The sequence below is a fragment of the Mustela putorius genome, unplaced genomic scaffold, assembly GCF_011764305.1.
Source record: "Mustela putorius furo isolate JIRA1106 unplaced genomic scaffold, ASM1176430v1.1 tig00003853_pilon_pilon_pilon, whole genome shotgun sequence".
Classification (NCBI taxonomy): domain Eukaryota; kingdom Metazoa; phylum Chordata; class Mammalia; order Carnivora; family Mustelidae; genus Mustela; species Mustela putorius.
The window spans coordinates 87407223-87433568 of NW_025422005.1; the positions used below are offsets into that span (position 1 = coordinate 87407223).

Here is a 26346-nt window from a genome sequence, read left to right on the forward strand (position 1 = left end):
CTTAAGAAAAAATATGACTTGAAAAGAAGCTTTGTGTTTCTTTGTGAATTGCTACATTGCTTAACATTTGGTAAAAGTTTCAAAATATTTGAACATATTTTTTAAAAACCACTTGGAAAATATTAGCTTATTAGCAAGGTTACATGGAAAAATAAAACACTCATTTTCCAACAGTTTCCAAAAGACAAATTAATTTTTCTAGTATCTGAAGCACTTTAAGGAATACTGAAGGCAAACTCAAGTTTAAGCCAAGTATCCTACTTGCTTCCCAGATTATGGAATAATTTAACTGACCTCAAATACTTTTTTTTTAATGAAAATTCTATTTAACATAATAATTTAATGTCCAATTAAATTTTAATAACTTGGAATATTATGCAAATAAATTACATTTATGATTTGAAAAATTAATAGATATATGACTCAATTATATTTTCCATTGTATTTATTTGATTTGAAAACTCTTCATTGAAATCTTTTTATCAAAACTTACTGAGGACTGGATTGAAATAGACTTTTAAAATGGAAACAAAATCAAGCATAAGTAGGTGTATGTATCCTTTTTTTATCAGCTATAAATATGAACAATGCTTGGCCAAAGCTGCACAAGGAATTACTAATATGTGGATTTAAACATACATTATCTTATTGAGTAACATACCACAGGACCCGGTCTTCCAGTTAGACCCATCGGGCCAGGTGGGCCTCGCAGAGCAATCTAGAAAATAAAGAAGATCAAACTCAGGGATGCTCTCCTGGATAAGCATATTAAACCATAATATTCATTTGCACAAGCTACCTCTAAGTAACAGAGGATCAACACAGGTATAATAGCTACATGCTAGAAAGAGTGCCTGATTACTGAAGAACTGCAAGTTTCTAGAATGACAAATGACCTAAACAAGTATCAATTTTCTTTAAACTGTTGTATCTTGTATACAATCTTGTACCATATATTATTATGATGATATTATAATGACATATATTCAACAATAGAAGTTAAAATAGATTTTAGTATAACTAATATTTTATAATTTTTCTACTCTGAAGCCAACTTCAGAATAACATATAGACTTCTCTTAAACATGCTGGCACACTTATCATTGAAAATCCTTTTAGAGGTGAACAATTTTGAGGTGCTTTAAGTAAAAAGTTTCTAGTAATATTTTAGGAAAAACTATAACAGTTAAAGCCAGATAACGAGCAAAATTGATCAGAAAATATGCTAATACACTTCTTTTTACCAAATCCCAAATTTAACATTACAAGAAAGATACATTCACTTTGTATAATAATAGGCATGATAGATTGATTACATGCACTATTGATACTGAGTATTAGAAATGTGAAATTAGCAAACTTGAAAAGCTGGAACAAGTGGAGTACACAGGGTAAATATTTGATAGATGTTAAATTAGTATGGTGAGCTATTTTTTAATATTAGTGATTCCAAAGATGAATATTTAGATTATCAAAACAGATATAAAAAAATAATACTGTAACAGAAATAATATGTAAAATCATATTAGAAAAGTGCATGAGATGAAAACAGTAGTATCTTCAAAGTTCCACTACTGACTCACCATGAGATTTTTGACAATACACTTCTTAATCCTTGAGATTAAATATCTGAAAAATTGGAATTATAATGCTTGCTACCTATTTCCAAATAGGTTAAAAGGTCTAATAAAATGAGGAATTCAATGGCCTCATAAAACATTTAAGCTCAAATAATTACCTTAAATTTGTGGAAAGTAATATAATTTATAAGATGAATTATAGGAATCATTAGCAAATTATTTTAAATCCTTTTAGGTACGTGTTAAGCCAAGGACTAGTAAACAAATTCTAAATGTCTGCCTTTATACATGATGGCATAATAATATACCAAATAATGGCATTTTTTCAGATTGACAGATTTAACAAATATGTAAATAAATAGAGTAAATTATACTCTTTAGTTATGTTTTCAGATATTTTATACACTCATAAATATATGATAGATATATAAATGTTAAATTTTATATACTCATAAATTTATCCAAAGTTATCACAGAAATGGTTTATATCACCTAGAAAGTGGATCCATATCCATACCAAATGCAAGCCCTCTATTTCCTTTTTCCTTAAAGAAAAATCCTATACTAGGAAAAAAAGTATTAAATGACTTTCAACTCTTCCCTAGTCCATTCTTTAGACTTTTTAATTGAGGTGAGTTTAAAAAATAAATATAATTATAGGTCTTATAAGATAGAGATAGTGGAAACTTTCAGCTAATGAATGATTATAAGCAATGGATTTTGTAAAAACATTATAGATTATGATTAGAACTTAAATATATATTTGAAGATTTCTTTCTTATATGAGAATGCTTACAAAAACTTAATTTGATGGATTATTTGAGCTATCCTGAATAATTTATTAGATTAGCAGGAAAAAAAATATTTCAAACCTTATTCTTTTACTTTTATAAATCATCAACTTCTGTCTTAACAGAAGCTGTATGTGAACAATAGAGAGTATTATGTGTAAATCAGTCAATACTCTTAAAAAAATTAGAAAATATGTGTTATGGTCTGTGTGTTATTGCCAGGATTATAAATGGCAATACTGCAAAGGTCAGTCATTTAATTTTAATATTCAATTAAAGAAAATATTCTTACTGGAAAAAATAGGTTATAACCTCAGCATTTTCTCTGTCCAAATTCAGTGTACTATCCAGAAGTATTTTATTTATAATAGTAGCATCTTCCAGATGCAGGCAGATACACACAGACAGACACACACACACACACACACACACACACAATCAGCTTATGGGAATACATCTCATTCTTTCTTACCCGGGCCTGCTGAAGAATTGCCTGGGCCTGAGCTTCCTGAGCAGAGATGGTTGGTCCTTTGGAGCTATCACCACCGTAACGAAACTAAGGAAAGGGAACGTAAAGAAGCTCAAAATTAGCCTTTGTCAAATAGTGCCTTAATTACTAATTAAAAACTATTTACTGAAAATGGTTGGATTTTACAAAAGTACTAGGTCACTTATATGAATCAAGATACTTAGATTTCTTTTTTAAAATTCTTCTGCCCATATTGGAAGTTCTCAGGATCATGTTTATCATTTGTAGAAGAGACTAGAGATTTCCAATTTTAAATTCCATAATCTCTGAAAAATCTGGAATAAGTCATCCTATATTTTTTACCTGTACAAATGCTACCTCCCTCTATTTACTCATTTTTAAAAATTCCAAATGTACTCAGTTCAATGGCGGTTATAGATCAATTGCTATTTTGTTGAGCAAAACTTTTGGAATCTCTATAAATACAGTGGAAATCGTCCTGGAGATAAATTCGTTTTGTTATTTTTTTGTTAAGTAATTATAATAGGAAACTCACCCTCCCAGTATCCTTCCATAAAATTCTAAAATCCTAAAGCTACCTTTTAAATTTTAATTCGAAAAGCAGCAGGAATCAATTTCTTACTCTGATTATTACTTGAAATTTTATTGCATTTAAACAAATTAAATTGGGTTTTTTTGTTTGTTTGTTTTGTTTTGTTTTTTCTCCCAGAGAACAAGGGCAACTTTAAAAAGCAATCTTACGGTAAAACAATTTTTGAGCAATGAATAATGACAATATAAATATATCTTCTTTAAAAAGCATCAACTGTTATCTCTGTGGTGATAAATAGCATATTAATTTTATGTTAAGTAATACATGAAATGCATGTTAATCCTATGACTCAGGATAAAGCACATGGTTGGAAATATTAAGAACAACCTCTAAGCTTCGCTGTCAAAGTCTAATCAAATAACAAAACCTTAGTTCTAATGCAGAGATTGATATTTACCAAATTTTTGCTCTAGTAAAATTTCCTGTCATTTCTAAAGTCTGCTTGACTTCAAGTATTTCTACCTCATACAATGGTTTTTAGTTAACTGATCTGTAATACAGTTCAGCAATATTTTTCAACAATAAGATGATGAATTATTAAATTATCTTTATAGCAGTAAGAAAACCCCTACCGGTAACATTAACATGGTACCAGGAGGACCAGGCAGACCATCAGCCCCTGGTAAGCCAGGACGTCCTGGGGGACCCTAGGAAAGTAAATCATCAAAATTAATAAATAAATTAAAGAGCCAAATTTATTAGAAATAGAATAGCATTTAATAAAATTAGTCCACATTAACTAATCTGCATTTGTTTTCCCCTCCTTGGTTCATCTCCTTTCAGTATGTACCTAGAAAGGGTTTGTTTGTTTTCGTTTTTAAGCGCTGAGCATGGAGCCCTATGTGGGGCTTGAGATGAAGACCTGAGCTGAGATCAAGAGTTGGAGGCTCAACTGACTGAGCCACCCAGGTGCCCTGGAAGGGTTGTTTTTCATTGCACTAGTTTTACAGGATTTTAATAATGCACAAAGTTATTGGCTACTCAAGGATGGAGGAAAAACAGGGAGAGATTTTTTAAAGAGTTTGGACTGACTTAAGACAAGTGGTCTATTTTAACATGCGATCTAGGACATGCTTTTCAAATCAGAATTCAGGCTTATTAACTCAGTCTATCAGAATCCAACTAAATATTCATCAGAGTTCATGGAAAACCTGTCTCAACTGAGACTAAAGAACTGAATCTAATGTAGCAGGTTCATCTCAATGTGGAAATTTGTTGAAAATGAAAGTTTTCTTACTAATTATAATATAGGTAAATGCACAGTCTTCATCCTCACTTCTAAAATTATAGTTAGGAAAGTTAACCAAAATATTAGACAATGAACTCAATGGTTTCTCTGTCTTTCAGTGAGAAGGATAACATGTTAAGCTTGTAGAATATTTTATAATTATTTTAATCTATTTTTTTTAAATAAAGAATCTCTTCACTCACCCTCTCTCCAGGGTCACCAGGAGGTCCAGTGGGGCCCTGTAGACCAGGGGGACCCATAAGACCCTACAAAGAAATAAACCATGATCTGAGTCAGTTCTTATTATCTATCATTCAGGCAAATTCATTCTACCAAAATCAAGAGCTCATTTTATATTTCCGTAAATATACACTTGTCACCCAAACTATTGCCCTATTTACCTTCCTATGAAAAGACAACATATAGGAAACCACTCTGTCACTAACTCAGCGACTCCTCTATGAAGCTGCTCTCAGGGTTGAAGCAGACATTCCAAGGAAAAACAGGAAAGGAAACTATGCCAATATAAAGTCCCTGAAGTAGAAGTTGGTTTCCAATTCTTATTGAAGCAATGTTATACTCGGACAATTAGACCTCAGAAATGTGATAGCAAAGTTGAAATATAGAAATCATTTAGCTTGGAGCCATTTTTACATTTTCCTTTATGGATAAAAGGAATTTAAAGGCATCAGCATAACATATCTATTTCAGATGACAAGAACTTAATTAATTCCACAAAAGACAGTGATTTCTCACAAAGTCAGATCTGTACAACTACCTGAGAATAAAGACACACTGAGTGACATCAACCTCACTAGGAAGTGACAATGGAAACTGACAATCACTCCATTCAGAATCACAGATAAAGCAGCTACTGTCTACTTAGAATTCTCAACTCCAATTGCGGTATACCTATACTTCTTTAATAAAAAGAAAGATGACTTTTTAACACTATCATAACTTTCAGATGAAACTTGAAAATTATAAGGGCCTAGTTGGCCTGAGGGAGCCATTTCATTGTGGGCTTGGGTTGACCCGGAGGAACTTGCTTGCAGGCCCCTGATATGGGAGCGGGCCAGCCAGATGGAGACATCCAATTAGTGGGGCACGCATATATTTACTATGGTAAATTGAAATTCAATTGGTCACCATACTGCCAACCTAGCATGACTGTGCAGTTTTCCGTGTATATTGCAATTTCATTGGCCACCTGTGTATGGGCCAGGCTCAACCACCTCTATAAAGGTTAGTCTGTGAGGCAGGGAAGTAGTAGTGATAGCGTCCAGGTCGTTGGGAGTGGGAGTGTCAGGGTCCTTGGGAGCATCAGGAGCCTCGCCGGGGAGCAGTGCCACCGGGGAGCGGCGCTACCGGGAGTGTTGTTGTCAGATAGAGAGAGGGTTGTCGTCGGGGTAAGGGAAGTAGTCGGGGTCGGTGTCATGGTTGTCATTGCCTCTTTGTAAGAGACCGCCCGACTGGTCTGTTTGATTTTCAATGTTTGGTGCAAAATAAAGCTTTGCTTGACTTTCGCTTTGTTTCAGTCTCCTTCCTTTGATCATGGACCCTAACAAAAATGAGGTTAAAGGATACAGAGATATTTAAGCAAAGGAAGGAAGGAAGGAGGGATGGAAGGAAAGAAAATTAAAATTTAATTCCAAGGCTCTCAAAAGAGTAACTTTTGGAAAGCCAAATCAACAATTCAAGGCTACCAGGCCCTCAGAAAAGCTGTTTGCCTCTATCATTCAATACTCAAATTAATATAAAATACATAAATTCAATAATGTAATAGAAATTATAAATATTTTATTTTTTTAAAAAAATATTCTATTTATTTATTTGACAGAGAGATCACAAGTAGGCAGAGAGGCAGGCAGAGAGAGAAGGGGAAGCAGGCTCTCCGCCAAGCAGAGAGCCTGATGCAGGGCTCCATCCCAGGACCCTGAGATCATGACCTGAGCCGAAGGCAGAGGCTTAACCCACTGGGCCACCCAGGAGCCCCTAAATATCTGATTATTTTTAAAAAGTAAATACAAAAATAATCTTGACACAGTTACATACCGCAGGTCCTGCTGGTCCTGGGGGTCCTTCGATAAGCATCCCCTACAATAAAAAAAAAAAGACAGAGACTCACCCACCACTAGTGAAATGGAACCCCTGACCTCTCACCTAAGAAGTTCTAACAAAGCACCCCATCATTGCATTTCAAAAATCCTCTGTTTCTACCATGTAAAACCCATTACAAATAGTTTTGCATGCAGAAGGGAGAGAGTTTAAAATGGTAAGAAAATATAGTCCCTGTCCTCAGAGAATTGGTGAACTAATTAGAAAAGAAATAAATATTCAGGAAAGTAATATTAAAAGGAGAATATGTAATATGCTGCCAAGAAGGACAAAGCTATGAATTTGACCAAGTTTTCCCTAGCACTCGGAATAATGCCTGGTGAAAGCTAGAATTTTATAATATCTACCGTGTGAATGAAAGAGTGGAAGTTAAGTGGCACCTATGCACTTTAATTCAGGGAAAGGAGAAAAAAGTCCAAGCAAAACAATTGGGGATAAATATGAGATAAGCTCTTCAATAGACAAGAGGATAAAGTACTGTTTCAGGAAAAGAAACTCATTCCACAAAGCTTATGATTCTACTGCCGGAAGTTGTTTAAATTGTTTAATCATTTAGAAGGCTGGTTGTAAATTTTCAAAATCAGGGCATATTTATTCTGAAAAAAAATTTTTTTCAGGCACGATTTATCGGGTTTTGGAGTAATACAGTTAATAGACAGCAATGTCCTTATAGACGTATCATTTTGACCTTTGACTCTCCCCAGTCCTTGCAACTTTTGAAATGATTTTCATGATCTTGAGGCAAACAATTAAGCATATTACCTTTAGTTCTAGTGCAACGGTTTCCCCAAGTTGGTGATTAGGGAGAACAATAGTAAAATTGCTTTCTGGTAACAATTTGCTTTTTACCAATATCTTGAGTAGTAATAATATTAACATAAATTTTAAAAATCACTTTTGGAGTGAATTAGACCATTTGTTAGTAGGGAGAAAAGGAAGTGAATTTTAAAAGTAATATTTTCATATCATGACAATATGATATTATCTGGATGTGAAATATGATTATATTAACATGATATTATTTGGATATGAAACCAGAAAATATCTAGATCAAATAATATATTTCTAATAATGTTAAGTTAGAGAAATTGAAGAAAGTTAGAAAAGCTAACATCTGGTTATGTCTCAACCACGAACATGTGAATCTCAGCAGATCTCAGGTTCCTTTGTCTTAAAACAAGAGAATTGGACTAGACAAATTTCAGCGACTTTCAAATTCCAAAATTCATGTCTCTATGTTTTTTTAGTTAATTAAAATTTCACTTGCCAGAAATGGCCTCACTGACTCACTTATTCATGGCATATTTTAAGCACTTGGACATTAGAATTTTTAATGGAAATATACAAACATATATAATACCGTAGGGTGATGATGGCTCAAAATCTACATTAATTAATTGTACCAACCTTTACAATGTATTCGCACCAATACTTACAGGTTCAACTACTGCTGGTTCTCCTTTCTGCCCCTTTTCTCCATATCCACCATGGCCATTTATCTGTTGAGTGAAAAATTCAAGCAACCTGTCTTTAAGTCATTAAGGCCATTTAAGTACTTTTTAAAAAAAATTTAATCATCTAAGTGCATTTAAAAACAACCTATTAAAATGTGTTTTTTTTTAAACAAAAACCTATTGAATGTTTAGATACTGAAAACATGAAAAGGAAAGCATAATGAGCATTAACGCAATTCTTGAATGAGATGAAACAATTGTTTGTTAAAGAACTATTACAGAAAGATAAAGACATATGTAGACTTCACTTACTATTCCAAGGCATTATGCAAAAAGTGTCATCAAATTAAATTTAACGAAATATAGGTGAGGGGTGAGCGGTGGGAGAAATGGGTGATGGGGGTCAAAAAAATAACATATGGTTCTGTACTGAGCACCACCAGAAATTCTTCTTTCAAACTTAAAAAATAAAATAATCTGGGACTCCTGGGTGGCTCAGTTCGTTAAGCGGCTGCCTTCAGCCCAGGTCATGATCCCAAGGTGTTGGGATCCAGTCCCACATCTGGCTCCTTGGCTCAGCAGATAGCCTGTTCTTCCTCCCACTTTGCTAGCTGCTCTCCCTGCTTGTGTTCTCCCTCTCTGGTAAATGAATAAATAAAACCTTTTTTGAAAAAAATCCAGAATAATAACTTAATCTCATCGATGACAAAACAATTTGGATACGATTCTATCCAAGACTATACTTTCAAATGAAGACTCTGGTAGTATAGGCAGAGCTACAATGGCTGAAGATTTCCATGAGGAAGAATCTATCAAGATGTCCTGGGAGGATATTCACAATTTACATAAGAACACAACTTGTACTTTATCCTTGAAAAAACATCAAGATAAATGTGAAGATACTCCAAAAATAAGACATACAATGACGCAGGGCATAACACTGACTTACGCTTGTTTCTGTGATATCTGTTTCTGCTGGAACACCTGGACCAAAGTCTTCATTAGTGGGACTTGTTGGTTTATCTTCATATTCTTTATATTCATAAAAATCATATTCGCCTAAATCTCCATCTACCAGCAGGTCAGAGTCCCTGCCGTCTATTTCTTTGTTTTCATATAGTGTATCCTCGGAATTTTTCCTCTGGGAATCATAATCCTCTCCAGTTAGATATTCTTCAGTAAATACTTCTTCAACTGGATTTGGCTATTAATTTAAGTTGCAAGGAGTTGAAGAACATGAAGTTTACTATTAGTAAAGCAAGGAAAGCATTTGCAATTACAGTTTGATGGAATGTGACGGGAAGCAATTTAAATGTTACCCAAGCAAGGCTGAAGGCCAAGAAAGATAGCCTTTCAGTATCATTGAAAGAAATATTTTTGTACATTGGTTTGTACAAGGAAATATTGCTTTCAAAGTACTTTTCCCAATAAACTGCAAATAGTCACATGGATTCAGCATGTGTATTTGCTTGTTAGTCAATTTTATATTTACTTTATAGTTTGAGACTTGGACAATGAAATATGCACTAAATTAAAGCTTTGCTTAATTTTCAGAGCTCACAGATCATCATTATGAAATATAACTGCTACCAGAAAAAACATGTAAATTTGACTCTCAATCACAAAGATAAAATATTAATGCCAATAGTGAGACTTATCATTGTAATTTTTACAGAGTATCTAGTATAGGGAAGTATTATATCACCAAAGGATTCTTTAAAGCAAGTAAAATATAAATTATAGCCTTCAAAATTCAAGACAATGAAACAGACTGTCACTGTATGATCTCATAAAGAGCAGAGAATAAATATACACTTACAAGTAAATTTTATATCAATAAATATTCCTCAGAGATAAAAAAATAAACCTAGTATAATTTTCTTTTTCACATAATTAATTATTTATCAATGGCATAAATCTGCATCATAGTTCTCATGTAATTTTAGCTATATTATGATTTTGATGAGATTCAAATTAAATAATTTATCTTGCTCCTTTTTGAATTTCATTTTAAGTAACTTGATTTCCATAACAGTGAATCTAGATGACAGAACAGTATGGAATAAATAAGTAGTAGTATGCAAAATCATGAGAATAAAATGTGGCTAAATGATTAATTTAGCAATTATTAACTAAAATAAAATGTCCAATAACCATAATGCTTTTGTATTCTCAGACAAGGAGGGCATACTATCTATAAGGGATGAATATTATTCAAAATCTAAATTTACTATGTTCATAGCTCTGATCTAAAAAAGCTAGATGAATTTGGTTAGATAAATAGACATCTTAACTCAAGATATCCATTTCTGGAAAACGATCATTTTGGACCAGATGAAACCTAAAATCTGTTCTTACCCTGAAATGTTATTATTCTAAACTATGTGTTTGCATGTAACACACCACTGGGTTTATTTGCCTCACTGGGACACTTGTCATCTTTTCACAATAAGGTTGTATGTCTAGTTTGAAATTCAGGAACATTGATTTATACCTGTATGTGCTTAAACATTTTCATAGGAAAGAATGAAAAAGAGTAAGGTATATTAATTTAATTGTAAGCATCACACTCCTAACAGGTTTGGAAATGTAAAAAGCTACTAAAATCCACGAAGTCTACATTTTGTCAAGAAGTCTGCTGTCATGAAAATGCATGATTTTTGGTCAGATGAACTAAATTCTAATTGTATCATTTCATGATACAATTTTCACTTTAGAGGAGTCTTCTCACAGAAGAATCATGTTGTGAATACCTTTCATCACAGCATGTTGAGAAGCTTACTCAATCCCAGGAGCAATCAAGAAAATGATAGCAGCCAATTCAGTTTAATTAATTTGTGCTTGCACGAAGCAAAGAGTCATGCAAAACCTGAATTGACTGATTTTAAATGACCTGTTTCTAGTAAGAGTGAACCAATGTTGTTCAGGATAGGGATAAAAAGATGGAACTTCCCACGAATTATGGATTCTGCCAGAGTGAAGTGTATTAAGAAATATTACACACTTAAAAAATTTGAACTGTGATTTAACAGTGTCAATGAGCTTACCTCATTTGGTCCAGATACATGCCTAGGAGCTTCTGTCTGATAACTTTCTTCTGTTCCATAGTTGTATTCTTGAAAATCATCAACAATATTTGCCTAGTGATAAATTCAAAAGAAAAGCAATTATAAAAATATAAGGCAATCCCAAATTTAGGGGAATCATGATTTAACTGGGTTATCGGATTAGCCAAATGAGCATTTATCTAGTTGGGTTAGGACAATGACTCATCATCAGAGATCTTCCAGCTTATCTAGGAGAGATCTTGATTGTTTTTTCTTTGCTACCTTTACCCCTAGTTTGGCTTTTGCTGCTGCTTGATAACTTTTCTTCTTCTTGGACGCAAATTTTTCAGATTTAGGGGGTGTAAACTTTTTGGACTTTTCCTTTGAGTTAGTGGCCACTGTCCTCGTCTTCTTTTTGAAATTGGATTTCTTTTTCTGTAAAATGTGGTGAAAGATGGAATGGGAAACATAAATAAAGTGAAAAAGGAAATGAAGAGCATGGACGAAAGGAAGGACAAGCAAAGCAAAATGAGCATCATTCCTTCAGGACAGCTACTGTCAAATAAAAATCACAGTTATTGGTTCATAGAAATCGGGGGAGTGAAAGGCTTATGATGAGTTCAAGGAACAGCAGACGTAAGAAACCAGGGAATGACAAACAGCAGGACACCATTCACAAAGGCACTACTTTGTTTTTACCTCGGTTTGTGCTATTGTCTCCTCAGTTACAGTGGGTGTCTCTGTTACAAATTCAGCCTCCTTATACTCTGCTTCCCCATACTCATAGTCATATTCCATTATATCCTCAGGTGCATACTACATCGCAAAGGAAAAAATATCAGGCGATTTTGTTAGTTGCAGGTAATACTAACAACAAAGTGGTAACTGCCTTAACTTTTACTTACAGTAAAGGTTAAGAGGCAAGGAAATGTTGTTATTTAAATGTTATTTTTTTATTACAAAAAGTGTTATACCATCCTATATAGAGTACAATAACACAGGAATGACAAAGCAGGTTTTCTAAGAGCAGAATCGTGGTTAGGGCTGTGAGGAAACTAAAAATTTTGAACTTTAATTCAAGCTTAATTAATATTCAAAATTTTAGTTAATGGCTTTTTGTGAACACAGCAATTATGTGCTTGGTCACAGTTGTTAAATATTCATGTTAATTTTTATTTGTTTAAAAATTGCTACATAAAAATTTGTAAAAATTCCCTAAGGATTTTACTGTAATGTCAATGGGTACTTTTTTTTTTTTTCATTAAACTACATGCTTAAAATTTAAAATATGGACAGTAGTCTTTCCAAGTATGATAGAATGTTTATGTTGTGAATCAGAAAGGGGAGAGGAGGAAAGGAAATGCAAGGAGCATAAAATTAGTCTAAACAGAACGCTGGAACTAATGAAAAAATAAAATCTAAAATTTATTCAGAAATCTCTAATTTGCTATAGACAAGATCAAAATGAGCACAAAATACTTGTGAAACATTACAGATTTGAAAGTTAGATCTGTTTCTAGTTAATACATTATTTCTGCTTTTAAAGATACTGCTTTTTTCTCTATCAAAAAAGCACAGTACCTAGACCTCATAAACTACTTAAACCTAACTCACATTGGAAAATAGTATTTTATACTAGATTCTTCTGTATTAAAATAACTTAGTTGGAAAGCGATATGTTTCTTAATAGAGGCATGTACAAGAAAATCATACATATTAAGTGACAAGGACAATAATGTATTCATCTTCAAAGCCAACTATCTCTATCAAAACTTGAATTTGTAAATAAGAATATAGTTATCATGAAACATATATTAATCATTGGTTTTAATCAAAATTAATGTAAATATACTAAGGTCATATATATATAATATATTAAGTAGTAAACTCAACAAGCTGAATAGTTAATATAAATTATATTAATATTTATTAGATATATATCTTATCTATAACATAGATATAGATATTTTATATATATATATACATATATATATATACATACATACATATATATATATATATGCTAAAAGCAACCTATTTGGAATTCCTCAGCTTTATATTTGGTAAAATTCCAATTATACTCCAGCTGGATTTCAAAATTGCCACAAAAACCTTTTTGATCTGCCAATAAATAACTGTTGACCATATGTCATTTAGAAAATTGTGATCACTATACCTTCTAACAAGCTCTATTAACTATAGCAATGCAAATGAATGCAAATTTCACAGACCTATAATGAGACGTGTCTAAATCTGATCCTCTAGCAACATTATACATTTCACCTTTTATGAAACATGCTCACTAGAGTAAACTTTCTAGATGGTTCAACTGAAGGTCATATTGAAATATAAACATAAACTTATCTTTAGTTTTCTTTATGGCTGTCAAAACTCTGATTTGATTAAATTAACTGAAATGCATTCATAATTCTATCTACTCAGTAACAGTTTGATTATCAATGAATATACAGACAAAGTACTTCAACAAAGCTTTATTCTAATTGAATTTGTACAGAATTTGGTAAATTAGAAAAATGCATGTATAGAACACTGAACACTTGTTTCTTCATGCCTCTGCAATCAAGATATAATACCAACTACTTCTAAGAAAGTTAATGTAAACATTGTTAATAATATCATTAAATAGGGGCACCTGAGTGGCTCAGTGGGTTAAGCCTCTACATTCAGCTCAGGTCATGATCTCAGCGTCCTGGGATAGAGCCCCACATCAGGCTCTCTGCTCAGCAGGGAGCCTGCTTCCCCCACCTTCTCTCTGCCTGTCTCTCTGCCTACTTGTGATTCTCTCTGTCAAATAAATAAAAAATTTTAAAAAAATCATTAAATAAATAGAATGATTAAATATTGAATTTAGATACATATTAAAAAGACATAAATTCTGACTAAATATTGTATAATGAATAATTTTTTGTAGTTATGGTCAATCATGTTGGAATAAGAAATATTAGATTTATACAGCTACCAGCTGCCAACTTCAAGTAAAACATAAAAAAGAAAAGATTTGATAGTCTATGTTGTAGAGTTTTAAATTAAGGCAGACTTTTCAAAATCAGGTGCATCTATAATGAGTTTTAAAAACATAAGACAATAAACAAAGACACAAAGGGCTGATTTTTCAAATGCATAGTTTAATGCATCTTACATGAAGCATGGTATTCAGAAATATATCAATATATACCAACTTATGTCATTTTTTGTTGTTGTTGTTGTTTTTCTTGTAAGAGGAAACATCTAATCTCCGTAAGTTTCTCCTCTTTTTAAATTCTTACCAAATAATGACCAACCAGACTAGTTGTGATTATGATATACTGGAAGAAATAATATCCTCACTTCCCTAGACACTAAAGCACATCTTTTTCTTAGAGTCTTTCAGGAGTCAGTGAAGATCACCACTTCTATTCTTACCTCTCTCTTTTTTTTTTTAAGATTTATTTATTTATTTATTTTAGAGAGGTGGGGGAGGGGTAAAGGGAGAGGGAGAGATCTCAAACAGACTCCCCACTGACCATGGAAACGAGGAAGAGCTTGATCTCATAACCCTGAGATCACAACCTGAGCCAAAATCATGAGTTAGACCCTCACAATTGAGCTACCCAGGCACCCCTGCTCTTATTTCTTTATCTAAATAACATCCCCTTCGTGGTGGTATTGAGTATACTTGGCGTTACTGTACATGAAGCTTTATAACCTATTTTTGGAGATGACCATCTATACTCATTATGGAATTTTGGACTGCCTTGAAAACAGAGAGAACTGGCTGTGATCAATGAGATGAATATATGTAAAAAGACATGCAATGATGGAATGCTTTCAGGTTTGATATGTGAGTAGCCTAGCATTATTTATAGTGCATGAGGAGAGAGGAGAGACACATTTCATTGTAACACATTCAATATAGAAACTGGTAAGAAATGCTATATTTATTAGAGCATCACCCAACTGGATTTCCACACAGTTTGTGTTATAGCAATACATTGTTTTTCTTCTCAAACTCTCCTAGTAAAAACATGTTGGACTTCTTAAATATAGATTATCAACAACTAACGTAGAAAAGGGCAAATTTACTTTTAAATTTTACTTTTTTATCTAGATAAAAATGTATAAAAACTATTTTGCTTTAAAATAACTCAGTTTAACTGACACAATAGCATTAAAATATATAATAAAATACCTCAAGGTGACATTTTAAGAAAGCATACCTTCATTCTTCCAAAAATCAGAGCCATATCTGTTGCTAAAAAGAACAAAACTTATCTTTCTTAAAACAGGAGCAAAATAAATCTCAGCAATCTCAAACATGTATACCATGTATAAATATTATAAATTTTAATACTGAATCATCACATAATCTCTAAGGTATAAAAGCCCTAAACCTGATGGTATTTAGCTATCCTCTTGGAATTCACAAAAAAAACAAAACAAAACAAACAAACAAAAAAAAAAACAAAAAAAAAAACCCTGTTTAAATAAATCTTGAGGGTATAAAAAGACTGAGGCACAGGAAAACTGTGAAAAAATCAACCACAACTACCCAAGCAATTTCTTTTTTCTCTCTCATATTTGCTTTTCTGTCAGCTTCTTAAGACTTTATCCTGTTTTAAAAAGAACATTAATATTAAGTTATGGAAAAGATCAGTGCAACAGAATTCACTATCGTACTTTAAAAAGAAAAATGATGTCAACAAATCTATCTCAAGCACTTAGATGGCAAAATTCTAACGGAACTCACATGCAAAAACAGTAATACATTAAAATAAAAAAGATCCTAACCTCTTCTAAGTAGTCAAGCTCAAAAGATGGAAACAAATAATACATTTAGCAAGTAAGAATGCTATTTGAGCTATTTTCAGACATTAAGGCAGCCTTGATGTTTTCAAACTTCCAACCCCCTCTCTTAAAATTTAACACTCTTCACCTTGAGAAAAAAGAATCTAAAAAAATTGTTTTGCTGCCAACTAAAGACTAAATTCCTTCCAGTTTGCTTGTTTTTTTAATTTCCAGAAGATCCACATCAAAGGATTTTTCCAAAAATCTGGATAAGGGTACATTGTACTGTATTTTTTGTTTTGGGGAATATTCAATTCTGCCAAAATTGTTATGGTTATGCAAACTTACTTTTTGGTCTGAAAGAGAATAGGGTTAAATTTCATTATGGTAAATTCTCTTGCAAAAATGGCCTGGAAGAAGGATTTCACATTTGAATTTCAAATTAAGTGACATAATAAGAATCAAAGTACATGAATAGTTTTAGTAACTGCATTCAGATCATACTGCTTTTCATTTTATTACTCTTTATGTCAAATTTTGTGGAAGTCAAAGAAAACATACATATCAGTGTAGCCATGCCCAATAAGAAACAGAAAAAAAAAATCTCTCTAAATACTCAACACAGCCTGAAACTTTAAGGTAGCTCTAATTTCACTTTCTCATCTACCTGAATTGCCAAAGGCAAGTGCACCAGAGGATATGTCACCCTTATCTGGAGGCTGTGTCAATTATTTAACTTCCAAGGGCAGATATACAGCTTTTAGATATTTATGTAGCAGAAATATAGCTTTTAGATAAGTATCTTTTTCTCACCTCCCCCCAAATAAAATATGATCATATACACACATACAAGTGAGGTATCTCTATTTATCAGAAGTTTAAGTAACAGAGTACTTGAAAGGAAAAACACCCAAAATCTTTAAATCACTCTTCTAGAAATGGTAAAACACTATTAAATGCAAAGTATACTTTAATCAAAATTGAATAATAGTGATAAGCCTCAAAACTACAGGAGTAAGTCTATACCATTAAAATGAGAAAAGGTGCCCTGATGTTACGGTCCTCACCTCATCAATCTGCGGTTCCTGAGCCTGAGCAGCCTTGGGCACTGAAGAGTCACAGTCTGGACTATAATGCTCACAGTAGTCATAAGCAGCTTTGGGGTCACCTATGATCAACAGCTGCTGGATGTCCCCCTGTCAAGAAATAAACATGGATGTAGTGAGCATATTCGGATATACATAGATCAGAGCAAGATTTACTCTAGGAAATAATGTGTAGTTTATTGTTGAATACCTGAAGAATTATCACTTACATTCAATGTTAAAAACAGTCTTACAGGACAAAACAAAGAAGCAAGGGAAAAAGAGAAAGACAGACAAAGAAACCAAGAAACAGACTCTTAACTATAAATAATAAACCGATAGTTACCAGAGGAGAGGTGAGAACAGTATGGGTAAAACAGGGGATGGGGATTGAAAAGCGAACTTGTCATGATGAGCAGAGTAATGGAATTGTGGAAACACCATACTGCACACATGACACTAATGTAACACTGTATGCTAGCTACACTGGAATTAAAACAAAAAACTTAAATAAAAAATAGTCTGATAGGATTAAAGAAAAACTACACCTGTCTTACAAATCAGCTGTTAATATTAAGCTGTTATTCTATTATTCTGTGGTTTAGACAATCTTTACTATATGCATCCATTTGTTAAAACTTGATTTTACTGCATTCACAGCTTACACTGCATAAAATAAGACAAAGAAAATATAAGTAATAAGCTGATGAAACAGTAAATAAAATTTAAAACCTCTAGATATATAAAGATAGTAATATATTTTCAACATAAACTACACAGTTCAATCAAATCAAAGGGAATTATTATTATTAGACAAATTTATATGAGAATTTTTAAAAGAAAATATAGATCCTACTATTGTGTTCTCATAAAGGAGTTGGTATCAAAAGGAATTCTTATTTACAAAGATGGGTAAGAAATGCAGAGACCAGAAAAATTCAAATTATGAATAAAAAGCCAGAAATTTGAGATATTTTTACTAAGTAATGGAGCATCTAAGCATACATTAAAACTCTCTTATTTTGAATTCTGCATAATTTTAATTTAAAAAATTACAAATAATTAGTAACAGGATTATCTAAAGAGTTTAATTGCAGGAGATTCTGGAAACTGGTTCTGAAAACTGTGTAAGCAAGAGAAAAACTGTAATATTCTGCTCCTGAAGCAATCTGACTATTTCCACAGGGTATAATTCAACATGTAACTAGTTTCATATAAAGCCATGGGTCACGGCTATATCAATTCATAATTATACTCAGGCCCAGAAGAATTTTTGAGTCAATAGTCATTTGACTTGATGATTAAAGTCCTTGTAATTTTGAGCACATAAGTCTGATCCATAGAACTCCTGATTCCATTTTGAATAATTTCAAAGTTATTCCAGCTTTTTGGCATGTTGTTAACAGGAGTGACATAATAAGAATCAAAGTATAGCCTAATGAAAATATAGAAAATATAGACATTAAATTTTAAAAGTCTCCTACAAAGAATCCCAGGAGAGAATTTCATCATTTCATCTAGTCTTTTCATTCGATCATTCAAACAGTGCTTTAATAAACCATAAGAGACTCTGAACTATTGAGAACAAACTGAGGGTCGCTGGAAGGAGATGGCCTGGGGTGGTCTCTATGGGCGATAGATATTAAGGAGGGTCATTGTGTCGAGCACTGGATGTTATAGATAAGTAATGAATCATTAAATTCTACTCCTGAAACCAATATTACACTCTATGTTTAACTAGAATTTAAGTAAAAATTTGGAAATAAAAGAACAGTCTTTAATATGGTCAAGTAACACCCAAGTAACAAAATAAATAACAAAATAAATAGTCATAATAAATAACAAAATAAAATAGTCATACTATTTTAGTGTTCCAATTTGAAAATTATTTATTTCCCTGTCATGAGTCAATATAATTAATCAATCAAATTAGATTGTTTCTGAGATTTTTTTTTTCAGGATTCTTTTTTGTAAATAGATAGGAAAGTCTCTAATATTTCTTTTATGCCCATGGATTTTAAATATGCTCACATATTTAACTAATATAAGTTCTTAAAATTTATTGATAGCATCTCTCAAATATTAGCTGATCAATTCAGAACACTGAGTAGCCACAACTGAATTATATACAAATAATTATATAGTTATATAAATTGATAATAATAAGTAACAAACAGAAATCTGAATACACAGTTTTTCATTCCGTTGTTAAGATAATAATGAGGCGAGGGAGGAGTCAAGATGGCGGAGAAGCAGCAGGCTGAGACTACTTCAGCTAGCCAGAGATCAGCTAGATAGCTTATCTAAAGATTGCAAACACCTGAAAATCCATCGGCAGATCGAAGAGAAGAAGAACAGCAATTCTGAAAACAGAAAAACAACCACTTTCTGAAAGGTAGGACCGGCGGAGAAGTGAATCCAAAGCGACGGGAAGATAGACCCCGGGGGGAGGGGCCGGCTCCCGGCAAGCGGCGGAGCAACCGCGCACAAAATCAGGACTTTTAAAAGTCTGTTCCGCTGAGGGACATCGCTCCAGAGGCTAAACCAGGGCGAAGCCCACCCGGGGTCAGCGTGGCCCCAGGTCCCGCAGGGTCACAGAAGGATCGGGGGTGTCTGAGTGTCGCAGAGCTTGCGGGTATTGGAACGGGAAAGCCGGCTACAGAGACAGAGCCGACAGTAAGCTCGCAGCTCTGTGTTACCTTGAACCGGTCGCAGGCTCGGTGAGCTCGGAGCGCGGCCGGAGGTCAGGCAGACGGGAGTAACTGGGCGCTGTTCTCTGAGGGCGCACTGAGGAGTGCGGCCCTGGGCTTTCGGCTCCTCCGGGCCGGAGACCAGGAGGCCGCCATTTGTATTCCCGTCCTCCGGAACTCTACGGAAAGCGCTCAGGGAACAAAAGCTCCTGAAAGCAAACCTGAGCAGATAACTTACCCCGGCCCCTTATCAGGCTGGGGCAAAGACACTTGAGAATCACTACACCAGGCCCCTCCCTCAGAAGATCAACAAGAAATCCAGCCAAGACCAAGTTCACCTACCAAGGAGTGCGGTTTCAATACCAAGGAGAGCAGCAGAATTCCAGAGAAGGAGAAAGCAAAGCACGGAACTCATGGCTTTTTCCTTGTGATTTTTTTTAGTCTTGCAGTTAATTTAATTTTTTTCTTTTTCATTTTTTGTTTTTTTTCTCACCTTCTGGTAATTTTTTTTTAAACTTTTACCTTTTTCTTTTTTAATGATTTTTAACTAGTTTATCCAATATATATATTTTTTCTTTTTTATATTTTTCTTATTTGTTTTCTTTTTTTAATTCTTTTCTTTTCTTTTTTTTTTCTTTTTTCTTTTTTTTTCCTTTCTTCCTTTTTGAACAACTTTCTATCCCCTTTCTCCCCCCTCACGATTTGAGATCTCTTCTAATTTGGTTAAAGCATATTTTCCTGGGGTTGTTGCCACCCTTTTAGTATTTTACTTGCTCCTTCATATACTCTTATCTGGACAAAATGACAAGACGGAAAAATTCAACACAAAAAAAAGAACAAGAGGCAGTACCGAAGGCTAGGAACCTAATCAATACAGACATTGGTAATATGTCAGATCTAGAGTTCAGAATGACAATTCTCAAGGTTCTAGCCGGGCTCGAAAAAGGCATTAGATATCAAAAAGATATTAGAGAAAAGATATCGAAAAGATATTAGAGAAACCCTCTCGAGAGATATAAAAGCCCTTTCTGGAGAAATAAAAGAACTAAAATCTAACCAAGTTGAAATCAAAAAAGCTATTAATGAGGTGCAATCAAAAATGGAGGCTCTCACTGCTAGGATAAATGAGGCAGAAGAAAGAATTAGTGATATAGAAGACCAAATGACAGAGAATAAAGAAGCTGAGCAAAAGAGGGACAAACAGCTACTGGACCACGAGGGGAGACTTCGAGGATAAGTGACACCATAAGACGAAACAACATTAGAATAATTGGGATTCCAGAAGAAGAATAAAGAGAGAGGGGAGCAGAAGGTATACTGGAGAGAATTATTGGGGAGAATTTCCCCAATATGGCAAAGGGAACCAGGATCAAAATTCAGGAGGTTCAGAGAACGCCCCTCAAAATCAATAATAATAGGCCCACCCCGTCACCTAATAGTAAAATTTACAAGTCTCAGTGACAAAGAGAAAATCCTGAAAGCAGCCCGGGAAAAGAAGTCTGTAACATACAATGGTAAAAATATTAGATTGGCAGCTGACTTATCCACAGATACCTGAAAGAGCTGGTATCATACCAGAAAGAGCTGGCATGATATTTTCAAAGCACTAAATGAGAAAAACATGCAGTCAAGAATACTATATCCAGCTAGGCTATCATTGAAAATAGAAGGAGAGATTAAAACCATCCAGGACAAAGAAAAACTGAAAGAATTTGCAAACACCAAACCAGCTCTACAGGAAATTTTGAAAGGGGTCCTCTAAGCAAAGAGAGAGCCTACAAGTGGTATATCAGAAAGGAACAGAGACCATATACAGTAACAGTCACCTTACAGGCAATACAATGGCACTAAATACATATCTCTCAATAGTTACCCTGAATGTTAATGGGCTAAATGCCCCTGTCAAAAGAAACAGGGTATAAGAATGGATAAAAAAACAAAACCCATCTATATGTTGCCTCCAAGAAACTCATGTTAAGCCCGAAGACACCTCCAGATTTACAGTGAGGGGGTGGAAAAGAATTTACCATGCTAATGGACATCAGAAGAAAGCAGGAGTGGCAATCCTTATATCAGATCAATTAGATTTTAAGCCAAAGACTATAATAAAAGATGAGGAAGGACACTATAGCATACTGAAAGGGTCTGTGCAACAAGAAGATTTAACAATTTTAAATATCTATGCCCCCAATGTGGGAGCAGCCAACTATATAAACCAATTAATAACAAAATCAAAGAAACACATCAACAATAATACAATAATAGTAGGGGACTTTAACACTCCCCTCACTGAAATGGACAGATCATCCAAGCAAAAGATCAGCAAGGAAATAAAGGCCTTAAACGACACACTGGACCAGATGGATATCACAGATATATTCAGAACATTTCATCCCAAAGCAACAGAATACACATTCTTCTCTAGTGAACATGGAACATTCTCCAGAATAGATCACATCCTCGGTTCTAAATCAGGACTCAACCAGTATCAAAAGATTGGGATCATTCCCTGCATATTTTCAGACCACAATGCTCTAAAGCTAGAACTCAACCACAAAAAGAAGTTTGAAAAGAACCCAAATACATGGAGACTTAACAGCATCCTTCTAAACAAAGAATGGGTCAACGGGGAAATTAAAGAAGAATTGAAAAAAATCATGGAAACAAATGATAATGAAAATACAACGGTTCAAAATCTGTGGGATACAACAAAGGCAGTCCTGAGAGGAAAATATATAGCGGTACAAGCCTTTCCCAAGAAACAAGAAAGGTCTCAGGTACACAACCTAACCCTACACCTAAAGGAGCTGGAGAAAGAACAAGAAAGAAACCCTAAGCCCAGCAGGAGAAGAGAAATCATAAAGATCAGAGCAGAAATCAATGAAATAGAAACCAAAAAAACAATAGAACAAATCAACGAAACTAGGAGCTGGTTTTTTGAAAGAATTAATAAAATTGATAAACCCCTGGCCCAACTTATCAAAAAGAAAAGAGAAAGGACCCAAATAAATAAAATCATGAATGAAAGAGGAGAGATCACAACTAACACCAAAGAAATACAAACTATTATAAGAACATACTATGAACAACTCTACGGCAATAAATTTGACAATCTGGAAGAAATGGATTCATTCCTAGAAACATATAAACTACCACAACTGAACCAGGAAGAAATAGAAAGCCCGATCAGACCCATAACCAGTAAGGAGATTGAAACAGTCATTAAAAATCTCCAAACAAACAAAAGCCCAGGGCCAAACGGCTTCCAAGGGGAATTCTACCAAGCATTTAAAGAAGAACTAATTCCTATTCTCCTGAAACTCTTCCAAAAAATAGAAATGGAAGGAAAACTTCCAAACTCATTTTATGAGGCCAGCATCACCTTGATCCCAGAACAAGACAAGGATCCCATCAAAAAAGAGAGCTATAGACCAATATCCTTGATGAACACAGATGCGAAAATACTCAACAAAATACTAGCCAACAGGATTCAACAGTACATTAAAAGGATTATTCACCATGACCAAGTGGGATTTATTCCAGGGCTGCAAGTTTGGTTCAACATCCGCAAATCAGTCAATGTGATACAACACATCAATAAAAGAAAGAACAAGAACCATATGATACTCTCAATAGATGCTGAAAAAGCATTTGACAAAGTACAGCATCCCTTCCTGATCAAAACTCTTCAAAGTGTAGGGATAGAGGGCACATACCTCAATATCATCAAAGCCATCTATGAAAAACCCACCGCAAATATCATTCTCAATGGGGAAAAACTGAAAGCTTTTCCGCTAAGGTCAGGAACATGACAGGGTTGTCCGTTATCACCACAGCTATTCAACATAGTACTAGAGGTCCTAGCCTCAGCAATCAGACAACAAAAGGAAATTAAAGGCATCCAAATCGGCAAAGAAGAAGTCAAATTATCACTCTTCGCAGATGATATGATACTATATGTGGAAAACCCAAAAGACTCCACTCCAAAACTGCTAGAACTTGTACAGGAATTCAGAAAAGTGTCAGGACATAAAATCAATGCACAGAAATTAGTTGCATTTCTCTACACCAACAGCAAGACAGAAGAAAGAGAAATTAAGGAGTCAATCCCATTTACAATTGCACCCAAAACCATAAGATACCTAGGAATAAACCTAACCAAGGAGGCAAAGAATCTATACTCAGAAAACTATAAAGTACTCATGAAAGAAATTGAGGAAGACACAAAGAAATGGAAAAATGTTCCATGCTCCTGGATTGGAAGAATAAATATTGTGAAAATGTCTATGCTACCTAAAGCAATCTACACATTTAATGCAATTCCTATCAAAGTACCATCCATCTTTTTCAAAGAAATGGAACAAATAATTCTAAAATTTATATGGAACCAGAAAAGACCTCGAATAGCCAAAGGGATATTGAAAAAGAAAGCCAGCGTTGGTGGCATCACAATTCCGGACTTCAAGCTCTATTACAAAGCTGTTATCATCAAGACAGCATGGTACTGGCACAAAAACAGACACATAGATCAATGGAACAGAATAGAGAGCCCAGAAATAGACCCTCAACTCTACAGTCAACTAATCTTCGACAAAGCAGGAAAGAATGTCCAATGGAAAAAAGACAGCCTCTTCAATACATGGTGCTGGGAAAATTGGACAGCCACATGCAGAAAAATGAAATTGGACCATTTCCTTACACCACACACAAAAATAGACTCAAAATGGATGAAGGACCTCAATGTGCAAAAGGAATCCATCAAAATCCTTGAGGAGAACACAGGCAGCAACCTCTTCCACATCAGCTGCAGCAACATCTTCCTAGGAACAACGCCAAAAAGGCAAGGGAAGCAAGGGCAAAAATGAACTATTGGGATTTCATCAAGATCAAAAGCTTTTGCACAGCAAAGGAAACAGTTAACAAAATCAAAAGACAACTGACAGAATGGGAGAAGATATTTGCAAACGACATATCAGATAAAGGACTAGTGTCCAGAATCTATAAAGAACTTAGCAAACTCAACACCCAAAGAACAAATAATCCAATCAAGAAATGGGCAGAGGACATGAACAGACATTTCTGCAAAGAAAACATCCAGATGGCCAACAGACACATGAAAAAGTGCTCCATATCACTCGGCATCAGGGAAATACAAATCAAAACCACAATGCGATATCACCTCACACCAGTCAGAATGGCTAAAATCAACAAGTCAGGAAATGACAGATGCTGGCGAGGATGCAGAGAAAGGGGAACCCTCCTACAATGTTGGTGGGAATGCAAGCTGGTGCAGCCACTCTGGAAAACAGCATGGAGGTTCCTCAAAATGTTGAAAATAGAACTGCCCTATGACTCAGCAATTGCACTAAAGATACAAACGTAGTGATCCAAAGGGGCACGTGCACCCGAATGTTTATAGCAGCAATGTCCACAATAGCCAAACTATGGAAAGAACCGAGATGTCCATCAACAGATGAATGGATCAAGAAAATGTGGTATATATACACAATGGAATACTATGCAGCCATCAAAAGAAATGAAATCTTGCCATTTGCGAAAACATGGATGGAACTAGAGCGTATCATGCTTAGTGAAATAAGCAGAGAAAGACAACTATCATATGATCTCCTTGATATGAGGAAGTGGTGATGCAACATGGGGGCTTAAGTGGGTAGGAGAAGAATAAATGAAACAAGATGGGATTGGGAGGGAGACAAACCATAAGTGACTCTTAATCTCACAAAACAAACTGAGGGTTGCTGGGGGGAGGGGGTCTGGGAGAAGTTGGTGGGATTATGGACATTGGGGAGGGTATGTGCTTTGGTGAGTGCTGTGAAGTGTATAAACCTGGTGATTCACAGACTGTACCCCTGGGGATAAAAATATATGTTTATAAAAAATAAAAAAATTAAAAAAAAAAAAGATAATAATGAGGCATCACTGAGAACATCTTTAGTGCTGCCATCACTGAGGGTTTCAAGTAGAAATCCTGACTCTTAAATTTTCTCCCAACTTTGCCATTAACTATGTGGAATTATGCAAGTCCCCTCATTCATCTTTTGTAAAATGAATACATGTAGTGATCATATCTAAGATCCTCTCCAGAACTCCAGAATTCATATTTAATTATATGAAATACAATGAATCAAGTGAAGCTGTTGCTAAAACAGAAAAAAAAAATGTTGCCTATCTTATAAGCATATGGTATTTTTAAAATAGTATATTTTTGAAAAGAATTCTGGTTTTCTACGTCCTTACTTGACTCATTAAATGGAATCCTGCCAATATTTCACTATAAATTCCTATTTCAGGTATTTAATATTTAGCCATAAAATACATTACTGGAAAGAAACTGAAAAATTCAGTTAAAAAGCTACAGTATAATATTCCCCAGAAGGTGTTTTACGGTGTTTTATGTTAATCATAGGACATGCCGTGAGACAGTCTGCAGATAAACAGAAGCACCCTGACAAGATGAATAAACTG

The 26346-nt window shown here is 34.3% G+C and overlaps 1 protein-coding gene across 8 annotated transcripts in view; it reads right to left on the bottom strand.

Annotated features, from left to right (window-relative positions):
- Window positions 1-26346, bottom strand: part of COL11A1 (collagen type XI alpha 1 chain) — a 208736-nt gene that overhangs the window by 119199 nt on the left and 63191 nt on the right. Inside the window, exons 5-14 of one of the 8 annotated variants that reach the window (XM_004775160.3) lie at window positions 17153-17281; window positions 11589-11735; window positions 11301-11393; window positions 9203-9457; window positions 8236-8298; window positions 6737-6778; window positions 4885-4947; window positions 4026-4100; window positions 2844-2927; window positions 662-718 (exon numbers count right to left, since the gene is read on the bottom strand). In XM_004775160.3, coding sequence (XP_004775217.1) covers window positions 662-718; window positions 2844-2927; window positions 4026-4100; window positions 4885-4947; window positions 6737-6778; window positions 8236-8298; window positions 9203-9457; window positions 11301-11393; window positions 11589-11735; window positions 17153-17281 — 1008 coding nt within the window. Of the gene's footprint in view, window positions 1-661; window positions 719-2843; window positions 2928-4025; window positions 4101-4884; window positions 4948-6736; window positions 6779-8235; window positions 8299-9202; window positions 9458-11300; window positions 11394-11582; window positions 11736-11999; window positions 12117-17152; window positions 17282-26346 lie in introns of all 8 variants that reach the window. The other 7 variants (XM_004775159.3, XM_004775161.3, XM_004775162.3 and 4 more) reach the window with 7 other exon arrangements.